Source organism: Peromyscus maniculatus, chromosome 16 (assembly GCF_049852395.1).
Source record: "Peromyscus maniculatus bairdii isolate BWxNUB_F1_BW_parent chromosome 16, HU_Pman_BW_mat_3.1, whole genome shotgun sequence".
In the NCBI taxonomy this organism is placed as follows: Eukaryota; Metazoa; Chordata; class Mammalia; order Rodentia; family Cricetidae; genus Peromyscus; species Peromyscus maniculatus.
Genome location: NC_134867.1, coordinates 59641617 through 59655814, shown reverse-complemented (window position 1 = coordinate 59655814; position 14198 = coordinate 59641617). Strand labels below are relative to the sequence as shown.

The window sequence follows — 14198 nt, the reverse complement described above, 5'->3', positions numbered from 1 at the left end:
TCACATGGCACTGCAGTACATCATCTGCCTTTAAAGCAGCACTTTCTACTCTCTCTCTCTCTGTGGCTGTCAAGTAAGCAGGTCACCAGCGTGCAGACACCAGAGAAGCTTGGATGGGCACCAAGGCTGTCTCCACTCATGTTCAGCTTCCGGATTCTAAGCACTAGGGATTTCTCCCCTCATTCATAGCAAGAATGCCACAGTCCCCAACCCCAGAGGGAGAAAGGTAGGAGCCTTGATGATGTCCCTGCTGGTGTCCTGATAACCACACTGCCCTGAGATTGCTCCTTACTCAGCTCAATGGTGCCTACTGAGTATACCACATAGGGGACAACTCTTGTTTACCATATGTCATTGCTCAGGACAGTGGCTGACACACAGTGGCTCTTCAGTAAGTACTTTTAAGTAAGTAAATGAATGAAAGACAGATGGACTGGAAACATGCCTATATGTATGTGTATTATTAGTGTGTGTGTGTGGGTGTGTGTGTGGGGGTGTGTGTGTGATAAGTGTTGTGTGTGAGTGTGTGCATATGAGCATGTATATGGTAAGAACGTGCTTTTTCTCAGGGTTTTATTCTCAGCTACGAAGGTCTTAAATCACCACTATGGGGCACGTTGAGACCACACAATACAATACCTTCACCAATGAAAGAACTTGAGGCAAAATGTTAATCTTACAAAGAAGGGCCAAGCAGAAAAACTCATCAGACTGGACCTCAGGAAATGATTCACAATCAGAATGACCTGTCGGGGTGCTACTGAAGAATTTCCTAGTAAAACGTGGTTCCTGCCTTGGTCCTCCTCTGCACAATACTACACTTCACATCACTTTCAAAGGCCATCTGATGTCCCACACAGAGCTCACACCTCAAGTGACGTTAGCGCTGACACCACTGAGAGTGCTTGGCAAACCACGCACACGTCTGCAACACCCAGCACACAGGCTACAACTAGAAATGTGCAAAGATCCCCAACGCTTCACCTCAGACACTTACTATAGGGGGCCCGTCCACAGGAACTTTGCACACTGCGGAACCCGCAGGGCAGGGCACGCCATGCATGGGATTCAGTGGCTGGCAGATGTTGATGTAGAAATCAGGACTGGTATCCGAGGTGCCGTCCTCACTTTCATCATATGCTTCATAGCCACCAGTGCGATGGATGAGAGGGGACAGGTCAATCATTGAGCTTCCATTCCGCACAGTACATTCCGTCTGTTAAAAAAAAAAAGAAAGAAAGAAAAGAAAAGAAAAAGAAAAAAGAAAAGATTACATTTAAGTCTGCAAATAATTTTTCTCCGGGGTCCATGAAGAACTTAAAAAGCTAAAGCCAGGTATGATGGAACATGTCTACAGTCCCAGCACTCAAGGGGCTGAGACAGGAGGATTGCCACAAGTTCAGGGCTAGCCTGGGCTACACAGTGAGTTGAAGGCCAGCACAGGATATAGTATGAGACTTCCACCCCCAAGAGAAGAAAAAAGGAAGTAAGATTAGCTGAGGCTGCCCAGCCTTGGACTGTGAGGGAGCAGGGAACTGAGGACTCGGCACAGCTGCGTGACACAGGCACGCTCCGCCCCCACTCACCATTTGCTCACAGGCCAGGGGCGTGTGCCAGGAGAAGAAGAGTGTGCATGTCTGCTTGTCCAAAGAGATGAGCATGGGCCTGTTGGTAGGGCCGGCCTCAGGCCGGCACACGAAGCTGATGACACTCTTGTACCTCAGGCCTGACTTGGAGGGACACCGGGACCCTTCCTCATACACCAGCTGCAAGACCTGATCCACGTAGGTCAGCCTCTTGCTGGCCTTGCCCACGCTGATCCTGGTCTGTCCAAAGCAGGCCCCTGCACCACAGAGAGGGACGGGGAAGGCACCGGTGAGGGGCCGGGGCTCATTTCCTAGGAAGGCTTCCTGCAGATCCAGTTAGAGCTCAGCACTGGCATCCCAGGCTGGCGTCACTTGGCATGCAGCCCTGTATCTCCTAACCAGTGCAGGGGGTGGTGGTGTGGGTCTCGGGAGTGGTGAGAGGGCTGAGGCTAGCCCTCGGGACAGCAATCGGGCGGGCAAAGGAAGCGAGGGCACTCACCCACACCAGAGCCACAGTTCTCATTCTCGTCACAGATGCTCATGTAGACCAGGCCCCTCTCACTGTAGGCGGCCGTGACTCCGGTCCTGCCGCTTAAGGAAGTCAGGTCAAACAGATGGCCTGCGGAGCAGAGGGAGAGGGGAGCTGAGACCCAGGAGGGTGCTGCCTGCGAGCTCAAACCCCATCAGCGAGGGTCACCCTCACTCTTCAATACCACTCCCGCACACCAAGAGTACCCCAAAACATTCCAACCAGCAGCACCGGTCACCTGACTACCAGTCTCCAGAGCCATGAGAGGGCCATGAGAGGAACCAGAGCAACCACTCGGGTTCCCGAGGGCCTGATGTATCTCTCTGACCATCAACAGCCTGCCACCCATGTTCCTCTTGTCACTCAGCAGAAGGAAGGGCAGAAGCCTTCTAGTAGCTGCCCCATTGGCTGAAAGGTGCCCAGCTCTGCAGACCCTGGCACCAGTGGAGCCAGCAGTACCAGCAAGGTCAGCCAGGAGCACAGCACAGAACAAGATGGAGACTGGCTTCCGGAGGAGCAAGGGGCACGAGGTAGCTTTCTTCTAGAATGAGCACAAGGCTCTGGGAAAAGGCCAAAGATGCCTGCATATCATCAAATGCATCTCCTAGGTCCCTCCCTGGGCAGGGCTGGTGATGCCCGCCCCTCACCTGTGCTGGGGTTGGTGACCTGGCAGTCATCATGTACGTTGCTCTTCACAGGACAGGCAGCGGGTGTGGGCCAGGAGAAGGTGTACTCACAGTCCTGCACTGCGCTGATGAACAGAGGCCTGGAGCTCTAGGGTAAGCAGAGAGACCCCATTAGAGTAGCTGGTGCAGCAGGGGTGCCTGCCCATGCCCCAGGAAGGTTGCTTGGCAATGTCAAGCACAGTAAGTCTTGGGGTGTCTCTATGGGTAAGCACAAGTCAGGAAAAGTAAAGGTAAAGTAACCAGGGGCCTCAACAAGTCAGCAAAATACCAGGGGCAGAAGCCAGCTGAGAGAGCCGACATTTCCTAAGGATAGCCCCAGGGAACCCAGGCAAAGGGACTCTGAGCAAACACTGACCTAATGTTTAGCTAGAGAACTAATGCCTGTTCCAGTCAGAATAAAAGGATCCACCAACAGAGTGGGCCACTAACGCTAATGCTTCTGAGGCACTGGCTACAGTCCACTCCTGGCCTCAGGCATTTCCCACCATTATGGAACTGAGACCACTCACTCGACTGTACCCCTCTTTCCTGTACATCTCTCAGCACTGACACACAGAGGCCCCACTGCTCCCTCAGAGATGAGAAGGAACCGGGCAGGAGGCCTAAAGCCCCGCCCCCCTCCACCCCTCCCTCCCTTTGCCTGCACACACAGATCCTACTTCCCCGACACAGATGTGCCCCATCACACACAGGAGCACAGGGAGCGCCTCCCTGTCAGAGATAAGCTCCCCATGGCATCCATATCTGCTGGATACCAACGCCAGGCAACCAGGGAAGGAGGCAACTCAGAAGAAGACCAGCCCAGCGAGGCATGCCTACCACGTGACACAGGCACTTCTGGTCTCCTTTCTACATCTTGTTGACAAACAGAGGACAGGTAGCCAAGTGTCAGCTGCCCTTCTGATCTTTAAGGAACCAGACAAGACTCAAAAGAATCAACTAACCCTGTGCCTGGAAGTATCTAGTTGATTGCCTACGGAGTCAATGGGGAGCCACACATTCCCAAATCACAGGCCTTCTCACACAGCAGACACCATAACCATGCCACCCTGAGCTCTTCAGCTTGCGCCCAAAGGAAGCCTGGTAGTGTCACTGGCCCATGACCCCACGTTCTTCTGGAAGCCACTAACTCACCACTTGGCTGTCACTGCAGGTGAAGCGGATAATGGTGGACCTTCTCCGAATCTTGTCTGGACACAAGTCGCCGTCCACATACTTCAGGACAGTCACACCAGCTGTCCACTGAGGACCGTCCTTCACCTTGCCAAGGTTCACAGGCTTGGAGCCATCCAGCAGCAAACACACAGCCGCCTCTGGAGGGCACGGCTCTGCAACCAAAGACACAATCAGTGTCTCGGGGGGTGAGTGCAGTGGAAAGCGAAGCTGTGTCCTCCACCAGTCACACAGACTTGACATTCATTTTTTGCTCATTTAAATGCAGCATTAACCATAAATGGGCTGGGGCCAATGTGAGGTGTGCTGTATGTAAAACCAAGTCCCCTCCCCATCATCTCTAAGCACCGTGTATGATAATGCTAGGAGTCCTCAACACCAGGGCCCACATTCTCACTCCTTAGTCAAGATCTTACGAAGAACTCTACTGACTTCCTATTCTCCAAGCACCCGGGCCCTATGCCCTGAGGAAGGGCGAGCCCTGCACCAGAACAACACAGCAAGGAAAGTGGGCCATGGCCTCTAGCATGCTGAGGGTGAAGTTCACGCAGCAGCACCTGGGGTAACAGCGTTTGTGCTGCGGGTGAGGCTGTACCTCACTCCCCCATATCGGTGGCCTTCACCTTCAGCATTCCAAGGAACTCCCTGGGAAACTGTTGGTCACACAGTGCCCTCTGGTCTCCACTCTCGTCCCAGACCTGGGGGAGCTCACCCTAGATGATACAAGTACCCTGTAGATAAACAGTGGCCGCCTAAGGATCTCTAGTCCCCTCCCATCTCCAACCCTGCTTTCTTTCTACCCACAGCCATGTCCTCATGATCAGAGAGGTTACTATGTTCCCTGCAAAGTCCTTGGCATCAGCCGAGCCTGGGCCACACGGAGATCAGTCACCAAGGCCCTCAGCTCCTCTCCCTGCTGCTTCTAGGCCAAACAAACTCCTCCCACTGAGGCCTCTCCTGCTCTGTCTTCTGTCCCAGAAGGTTCATCCTGGACCACCACCTCACAAGGGTTCTCTTATTGCTCACCACTGCCAGGCTGCGGAGACAGAGACTTGCATACATTGATGAGGTAGTGTTCAGTGGCCCCTGTCCTGGTCACAGCCTCCCAGTTGTCACTGTATCTCGACAGTGAGGAGAGGTCAATGGAGTTGCCAGCCCCATCCCTGCAGGGAACAGAACACCATGGTTAGGGTCCAGTTAGCTCCAAGGACATGTTTGGCACTTTACTCAGAAAGGCTCCAGCATCAGTCTATCCCTGATGTCCTGTGAGTCAGACTTTACTGAGTGAAGGACAGAACTTTCTCTCCGTATTTATACAGAGTGAGCAGAACGCAGCCTTGAGCTCTGACGAGTCAAGGTTCCCTTCAACAAAAAAAACTATCTGAAAAGCCAAGTCTGGAGAATGCGTCCACACACAGGCCAGTGGGAAGTGGACACACTGGTCAGCAGAAACCACCAATTGGTGCTCAGAGCATCTGCAATCCCAGCCGTTCCCGGGAACCGCCCCACCAAGTCAGCTGGGAGCTAGACCTGAGGCTACCAATGGCTGGAGATGAGGATGAGTTTGTATGGACCTTCTGCCTGGATGATGGTCCAGCACTACACACCTAGACACAGGAAGCTATGGAAAACTGGCTGTGTGTCACATGCAATACCAATGTAAGCAAGATAGGGCACAGGGGCCACAAGACACCAGGTCTAGGTCCAGGTGAGGACAGGTGAGCACTAGATCAGGGGATCTCTATATTCAAAGGAGAATGAAAAGGGCCTGGTCATCCAAAAGTAAAGGCTAAGCCAGCAGAGGTGAGCAAAACAAAACAGACGTAAAGGGGCCACTCTTACAGCGTGACCCAGGTTATTGGAGAACAAGGCTGCAGATAAGATCTATATTTTAAATAGTAAATGACTAAACGAGCTGAATGGGGGTGGGGAGGGAAGAAGAGCAAGGAGAAGGGATGTAAGTTTGGAGTTGGCTGAAAGTTTAGACAGGGCAGCCAGGCAAAGCCCTTTCCTTGGGGGTAGGGGAAGTATACCTGTTCACCTATGTTTGTGTTCATATAAATGTTTGTGTGTGTATGGAGACCATAGGTTGACAGTGGATATCTTGCTTGACTGTTCTCCATATTTTCTTGAAGCAGGGTCTCTTGCTGAACCCAGAGCTCACCGATTTGGATATATAGTTAGCCAGCTTGCTCTGGGGATCATGCCTCTGCCTCATGTGCCATACCCACTTGACATGTAGAAAGGCACTGAGGATTCTAACTCAGGTCCGCAGGCTTGCCTGGTAAGTGCGTTGTACCCAGAGAACACTAGCTCTGGGAGGGTGATCCCTGAATGAACCTGAAGCACTCAGAGCAAGCAGCACCCTGAAAACACACATCACAGCAGAGATGAAGCCAGAGCAGAGGCCCCGTGGCACTGACCGCCCGTCGTGTCTGAAGATGGGAAAAAGTAAGCATTGTGGTTGAGCTGAGCGAGGGTGAGAAGGCAAACAGCAGGAGCTGATGTCACCACCAAAGGAGCACCATCGTGTTGGTTCTTGCGTCCCGGGAGGAACTTCAGCCAGCAGCTCCTAGGAGATGACCGCACTGCAAGGCAGCCCCGGCCACCAGTCTGGCTGACAATGTCAAGGGACTCTCTCCTGTTCTATCCAGGGCTTGAAAAGTGCTGGGTGGCAAGTACCGAAGCAGTAGGGACACTGAGTGGCTATGCAGAGCTACAGACAGTGGAAGAGAGCAAGAGCCAGCCAGGAAGTGAAGGGACGGCCAAGGAAAACAGCCGGAAGCAGACCTCAGTGCACAGTCTAACGGCCAAACAATACGGAACTTGAGAAGTAACAGCAGAGGCGGCAGGGTCAGGTCAGTGGGTTACGGTCAGCCCTGGAGATCCATGAGCTCGACTCGCTGTGAAGTCAAGACATCCAGAAGGCAACCCTGTGCTTAACAGACTGTTTCTCTTGTCACCGACCCCTCCACGGTGCAAGTGCAACTGTTAGGAGGAGGAATGTTTTTCTGAGAGGCTCTACACAGCCCAGGCTAGCCTTCAACATAGGATTCTCCTGCCGAGATTACTTATGTGCACCACACCACATCACTCTTTAGAGTGTAACAATTATTTAGCCAGCACTACACCGTATAGAGTATCCTAAGTCATCTAGAAATGGCTGCATGTATACAGGGGACGTGCTCAAGTCAAATACAGACCACAATACTCATCTGAAACTTACACGTCCCCAGAACCCACGGGGGTTTGGGAACCAGCCCCTGCCCACCACAGACAGATCAATGGGTGAGTGTGCATTTTCACCTTTCGAGTGTCCACAGCCTTGGAGGCTGACAACAGGGCACACATGCCGTTCAGAGTTATAAACAGTTCACAGAAAAGGCTCCTGAAGAACAGAGTAAGGCTGCGGGCACAGATCTCACCTTAGCCGTTTCTGTGCTGGACGAATTGACTACTCTGTATATGAACTGCTAACAGTGGAATATAATTTTAATTAATAATGGAATTTCTTCTGGTTTCATTTCTGCAGAAATACCTTTAGGAAGAGCTTTATATGCTCAGAAAAAAAAAATCAAAATTTTACTCCTGGAAAACTAAAGTCAACTTCAAATGTCAGTAAGAGAACAATGTCAGTACAAGCATCCTGGTGTCTGCACAAAAGAACAGTTCACATCTGTCAGAATACAGAGTGTTCCGATTCGGTTCCCATGAAAACATTTTGCCATCTGAACCAGAAAAGGTAGCATTGCCAAAACAATGATTTTGAGTCATACACAAAATTAATGAATGTGTGCATTTACATACTCTAAAGCAAATCACTCTAGCTACATAAAACAGATTGATAGCCAGGGCACGTGAGGTAAATAGAGAGAATCAGCCTGTCCCCAGCATGTGGGGATTATGCAGAATGGGAAGGACCCAATGTGTTCCTAAGTGAGCCTACAGAAATCCAGTTGTGAGGGGAAACCTCTCCCTAATCTTGGCAGCATGCTGGAGTCACAAGAAACCAATTGACAGAGACCAGGAGGGGCACCAAGAGCCAGCAGGATAGAGCTCCCTCACCCACCCTGCACCAATGCGTGTGGTTCCCCCCATCAAACACTGTAAGGGTCGAGAAAGGGCCCACTGTCACCTTGGCCCTGGCTCCTGCCGTGAGCACTGTCTAGAGGAACGGGTAGACAAAGGGCAGGGGACCACTCCGTTCCTTACAGCCCCAAGAACCAGGAAGGCTTTGAGGCTCTGCTTCTGTCCCTGTCGCCTCTCTATGTGTATCTGGTGCAATCGGACCCAAATGTGGCCATCTGGAACCAACCTCCCCAGCAGGAAAAGAAGTGAATGGACTAGCCTACACAGCAGCTGTGAAGCCGAATTTTACCGAGGTAGGCTGACACAAAGAGCCAACAGACACATGAACTTACTGGACAGAACACTCCGTCACGCTGAAAGGTGGGCAGGCATACTGTGTTCTCCACTCAAACAAATAGGAGCAGTCGAAAGTCTCCTTCAGAAACACTGGCTGCAAAGGTTAAGGTGAACATACATAAGCATGGGAGCACAAAGGAAGGGTGGTTATGCAAACGAGAATTCTGTAAATAATGCATCTTAGGCTCTGGGAGTAGACCAGCCCTCAAAGAATAGCAGCTGGAGTGGGGATGGGGGTGGGAATGGGAGACAGGAGACTCCCTGTGTGCAGCCACACGGGCTCACCTTCTGAGTAGTCCGGTCACAGTAGAAGTAGATGGTGGTGGAGCGCTGATACACCTGGTGGCAGGTGTCCCCCCCAGTGTAGTTAATTTTCAACAGTCCATTTTCGTAAGTCAGCTTCTGAGAAAGGAGCCCTGTTCCAGGAGAAGCACATCCGTGGGATTGGTGACAAGAGCCCCCGGACTGTCACATCACACACTCATGGTGCTGGACTACTCATCCTGCCCACATTACATGCAGGAGGATGGAAGATGGCTGCCCACAGTCTCAGAGTAACCACGGATAAGGTGGTATGTTGTCCTCTACAACCTGAGAGACGCCGCTTCACGATGGCTCCCATCAAAGTGCTCCTGTTGCTCACAGCAGCCGTTTCTGCCTCTTTTAAACATCGTTGAGCTGATTTAAATCTCATCTATCTGCTGAGATGGCTTAAGTGACTTACCCGCTGTCAAACAAGGGGCGGGGGGATTGTTGGCTAACTGAGACAGGGTCTCACAATGGGTCCTAAGCTGGCTTCCAACTCAAGATCCTCACATGTCAACTCTGAGTGTTGGAATGACAATGGCAGGCAGGCACCACCATGCCAAATCATTCTAATCAGTTTTAGATTTACTTATTATTTTATCAGTGTTTTGCCTGCATGTGTGTCTGTGCATATGCATATCTGACGCCCTCAAAGGTCAGAAGAGGGGGTCAGATCACCCAGGACTGTGTTACAGATGGTTGTCAGTCACCTGGAGGGTGCTGGGAATCGAACCCTGGTCCTCTGCAAAAGCAGTCAGTACTCTTAACTACTAAGCCAATCTTGTCAGTTTTATAGCTAAGCCTTCTATATGACCCCTTTGGTGACCCCAAGATATGCTGCTTGCAGATACACATCACTGTCTACTTCAATGTCTCCCATAAACTGGCATAAAGAAAAAATTATGGACTTAAGCTGGGCGGTGGTGGCACACACCTTTAATCCCAGCACTCAGGAGGCAGAAACAGGGAGATCTTTGTGAGTTCAAGGCCAGCCTGGTCTACAGAGTGAGTTCCAGGACAGCCAGGGCTACACAGAGAAGCCCTGTCTCAAAAAACCAAGAACACCAAAAAAAAAAAAAAAAAAAAAAAAAAAAAGGGTGGGGGGGTGGGGGTGGGGACTATGGGCTTAGGGTCAGAAATACCATGTGGTAGCCACGATTTTCAGCTTGCCTTGACCTGCTTTTTCTTCCAAACTCTAATCAAATTGTCTTCAGTAAGCTGACAAGGTGGCTCAGTGGTTAAGGGCACTTACCGTCAAATCTGATGACCTAAGTTCAATCCCCAGGAGCTACACGGTTTTTACCGACTCCTGCAAACTATCCTCTGACACCCACTTGTGTTCAGTGATACCCATCCTTCCTCCACATAAACTGCCCGGGAGGGAGGGAGCGAGGGAGGGAAGAAGGGAGGGAGGGAGGGAGGGAGGGAGGGAGGGAGGGAGGGAGGGAGGGAGGGAGGGAGGGAGGGAGGGAGGGAGTTTGCTTGGTTGTGTTCTGGTTGGAGTTGGCCCATTAGTTCCTCCCGTGTTAGAGAAATGTGATCTCTGGTATTACATCTTGATATTTTACAACTCAAGAAGAAAAAACAATAGTACCTGTCACTTTCTGAAATCCCTGTGGTCCTTTCTTTTCCTGGCATGATGAGACTGCCATGGATCCATCATGGACAGGACAGACATCTGAGGACAGCTTCCCACAGACCCGGAAGTAGTAGGTGTACTCGCCAGCAGTGATGATGGTGTCATTGAGGGCCAGGGGCCTCAGGTCATACACATTGCCATGCCTGGGGTCTTTCACCTGGCAGTTGTCTCCTTCAAGAACACACAGGAAGCCAAGAGAAAATGCTATCACACATGCACTCCTATTTCCAGGGGGAAAGAATTTCCTTTGTAGATAAATCTCTTACTTACTTTGCAGCACTGAGGATTGAACCCAGGACCCAGCACACCCTGTGCAAACTTTCTCTCACTGTGCTACATTCTTAGCTCTATTTACTGAGTTGAGATTGTGTCTCGTTAAGTTACCTACACTGGCCTCAAACTCACTTACAGCCCAGGGAGGCAGGCCTTGAATCTATGTTCCTCCTACTTCAACCTCCCGTGAAGCTGAGATTATCGGCCTGCACCACCAGACCTGGCAAGTATCAAAGAGTGGACTGCCTCGTGCTGCTTTGTTTCTATATAAGACAGATGACAACTGGAAGGAAGCCTACAGACATTACCAAAACTCAAGACGCCAAACCCACCCTGACTGCTTTACTGGTTTCAAGAAAGACCAAAAACCCAATCCAAGTACAGGAGAAAACCAAGTGGTAAAAATTAACAAATGACTTAGAAAAGAACTCAAGGAGAAGCCGTTATCCACCCACCGGCACCTCCTGGCCCACCACCGGCACCTCCTGGCCCACTGGGAGCCACCATTACAGGGCTTCCTATCTGAGACCCACATGCTAGCGTCTACCACACCACACGTTCATAGCAGCCTGGGGCAGGAGCCCGGGGCTCACCTTCCTCTCTGACCACAGGACAGGCCTCCACTGTTCTCCACACAAACACGTATTCACAGTCTTTCACGAACTGGAACACGGGCGACCCCTGCAACAGAAGCCAACAGTTTGCTTTCTTTTCTACTTATTTAACAAAAATCAAGAGCGAGCCTTGGTTAATAGTCAATCTTTCTCTTGCTTAAGCCAAGTACTCGGTATTTATGGAAGAGAAGACTCGAGATCACGGGGAAATGGAGAGAGAAGAGCTGCTGCACGCACACTCACCGACATCTGGGCACACTCGAATATGATCCTGGTGGAGAAGCGCTGGTCTCCACACCTGTCGCCATTGACGTACAGGATGCTGAGGGATCCGTTCTCAGTAGCTTGAGGACTGATCTGCACCACACCCAAGCTCAAACTCTGCTCCTCTGACAACAAGCAGGACCCCACTGCACTGCCTGAGAGAACAAGAGCGGTTAACTTAAGTAGGGCTGACCCTGATTCCATCAGGCGCCGGGAATGTGACAGAAAGAGGACTCCAGCTCACCATGGCATCGGGGGATGTAAGGGAGAGGAGTGCAGACACTCAGGTAGAAATTTCTCTTCTTCCCGTCCAACGAGGTGTCCACGGCAGTCCATGGCTTCCTGACTGTGCTCAAGGCACTCAGGTCATACTCGTTCCCAGCTGGGTCTGGAATAGAAGGAAACACCATGGAAAACCTGTTTCCTGTTTGTTCTGGTACCACTTTCCCCACCACGTAAAGACTGCCAGGATGCAGATGGAGCGCCTTTCAAGACATAAGGAAATGCACAGGAAGCATGCCCTACAGAAACATACCATTGTCTCTGCTGGAAAAGCCATCACAGGGCAGTACAGATACTGAGGGGTCAGGGGACACAGCCAGGTCAGGGCACAACTAAGCAACTCCTTGGGTCTTTTTTTCTTCCTTGTATGAATCTCTGACATACACATCTGTATTTGATTTTCTTTTGTACTTGAGTTTTCTTCTCAATTCCTATGAGCACCTGACCCCCAAACCATAATTTAAACCTTAACTGTATGGGGGAGGGGAGTCTCTTCAAGAGAAGCATTTACATCACTAAGCAACACTTAAAAACACACAACAATGGCCATATTACCTATGAAGCAAAGCATACAGGCCCCATTGACAAACGGTTATCTTGCACTCAAGCATGTAGACACTCACAGACAAATAAATATAGACACACACACACACACACACCCTCTCACTCAAACCCAGCCTGCTAACTCCTAGGCCTCACCAGTCACTTGGCAATCTACTCGAGAAGGAACACATGCCAATGCAGTTTCAAACTCAAAGTAAGTGTTCCGGATCCCTCGTGTGGAGTCGATATCCTGGTGCAGAAATTTGGCGGTTCCTGGGTAAATGTCATCGTTGCAAATGAAACGGATGATGAATGCTGTGCCTGTGGGAGAAGAAAGGCACTATTCAGCAGGCATCTCAGACTCGGGACAGCAAGGGCCGCAAGAGGCTTCACAGCCATCCCAGGACCACACAGCAGGGTAGCTAGCTGCTGAGGGGCCTGATCAGGGATCAGAAAGCATTCACATCTCTCATCAGCATTGTCAGTCCATCAGGAGACAGGGTAACTTTTATTTCCTGATTTTTTTTCCTAACAAATCCTATACACCTAACCTACTGCTCCCCCTGCAAGGCTAAAAGGAAGAGAAGTTGAGTACAGAGTACCCTGAGTGAGTACAGAAACCAGGGCTGGGGTAGGGAGACAGCACAGCAGACCTTCATTTTGCAAAATCATACAGGACAACAAGACCAGATAGGTAAAGCGAGGAGACCATCAAAAACCACTGTGAGTGTGCTGGCTTCTACTCCGGGCACAACAGGGAGCCACAGGAATACTCTAGCTGGGAAGGAACTCCTCTACTCAAACATTTTAAACACATCACGGCTGCACTGAATGCAGACTCTTATGTGAGGCCCGCAGAGGGAAAACCAAGGCAGCCGCTGTGGCAAGGTGGGTGGGGCGCTCACCCCAGCATTCCAGAGCTCTGTGCTCAGAGCAATCAGTGCTCAGTTCCCACAAAATTGGCTTCAGTGTCTGGGAGCAGCTCCACCTCTACTTTCCGTGGTTAAAGAGTAAGAAGAAAACCAAGGAAGGAGCACAAGCAAGCAGACTGAACCCACAGCATTAGCCCAGGCCTAGACTCTCTCACAGCAGTCCTTAGATGTCCCCCAGTGTTAATACAGCTGGGCCAGGAACAGCTTGGAAATTCAAGCCTGGAGAGAATATGATAGGAAAATGATTACCCAATATTATTTTAAACCAGTGGTCTGCAATCAGAGAGCGAAGTAGCTACAAGATGAGCCACACCGTGGCCTTGTGGCCACTGAGGCAAAACAGATGCCCACATCCTAACAGCCTTCAGAGACTGCCCACTCCAGAGAAGAGCCATGATCCCTCCAAACTGAGCTTCCCTCCCAGAAAACTAGCCCCTTCCTCTCAGTAAAAGGATTGTGAGGTCTCTTCTTGCAAGGCACACTGAAGCAGTGCTCGCTGGATGATCATGTGCTCACATGGCCCTTCAAAACACCCATGTGGAGGACACTGAAGGCTGGCCTGGTCACCGCGCCCCCCAGGCAGCAAACACATCCTCACACTTTGTCTAATTCTCTTCCTTCCAACTCCAGCCCATCAGTCCATGCCGTCCACAGCCCACCTCCTTCTCTGGTAGAACCCCTTCCAGAACAGGCGCTCTCAACCCTGCAATTACTCTCCAAGTTTATTCGAAACATTTTCAATTAGTTTTAAATTTATTTTTATTTCTGACTGCCACACAGTAACCTCGCATTCACTGGATATGCAGTCACATTTCAATCCAAGTATATGACAGGCAGTCATTAGATCAGAGCAACTGGAGTACTTCATCATCTCCTCAACCAATTCCTCTCTGTTAGAAACACCAACATCCCTCTCTACTAGCTACTTAGAAATACAATGGTGCTG

At 50.7% G+C, this 14198-nt stretch overlaps 1 protein-coding gene across 1 annotated transcript in view; it reads right to left on the bottom strand.

Annotated features, from left to right (window-relative positions):
* The window catches only part of Igf2r (insulin like growth factor 2 receptor), a 91391-nt gene that overhangs the window by 13493 nt on the left and 63700 nt on the right, over window positions 1-14198 (bottom strand). Inside the window, exons 23-35 of the mRNA XM_076552879.1 lie at window positions 12477-12641; window positions 11740-11883; window positions 11475-11650; window positions 11211-11298; window positions 10300-10515; window positions 8685-8815; window positions 8396-8493; window positions 5001-5137; window positions 3936-4129; window positions 2763-2889; window positions 2086-2205; window positions 1587-1843; window positions 998-1216 (exon numbers count right to left, since the gene is read on the bottom strand). Coding sequence (XP_076408994.1) covers window positions 998-1216; window positions 1587-1843; window positions 2086-2205; window positions 2763-2889; window positions 3936-4129; window positions 5001-5137; window positions 8396-8493; window positions 8685-8815; window positions 10300-10515; window positions 11211-11298; window positions 11475-11650; window positions 11740-11883; window positions 12477-12641 — 2072 coding nt within the window. The remainder of the gene's footprint in view (window positions 1-997; window positions 1217-1586; window positions 1844-2085; window positions 2206-2762; window positions 2890-3935; window positions 4130-5000; window positions 5138-8395; window positions 8494-8684; window positions 8816-10299; window positions 10516-11210; window positions 11299-11474; window positions 11651-11739; window positions 11884-12476; window positions 12642-14198) is intronic.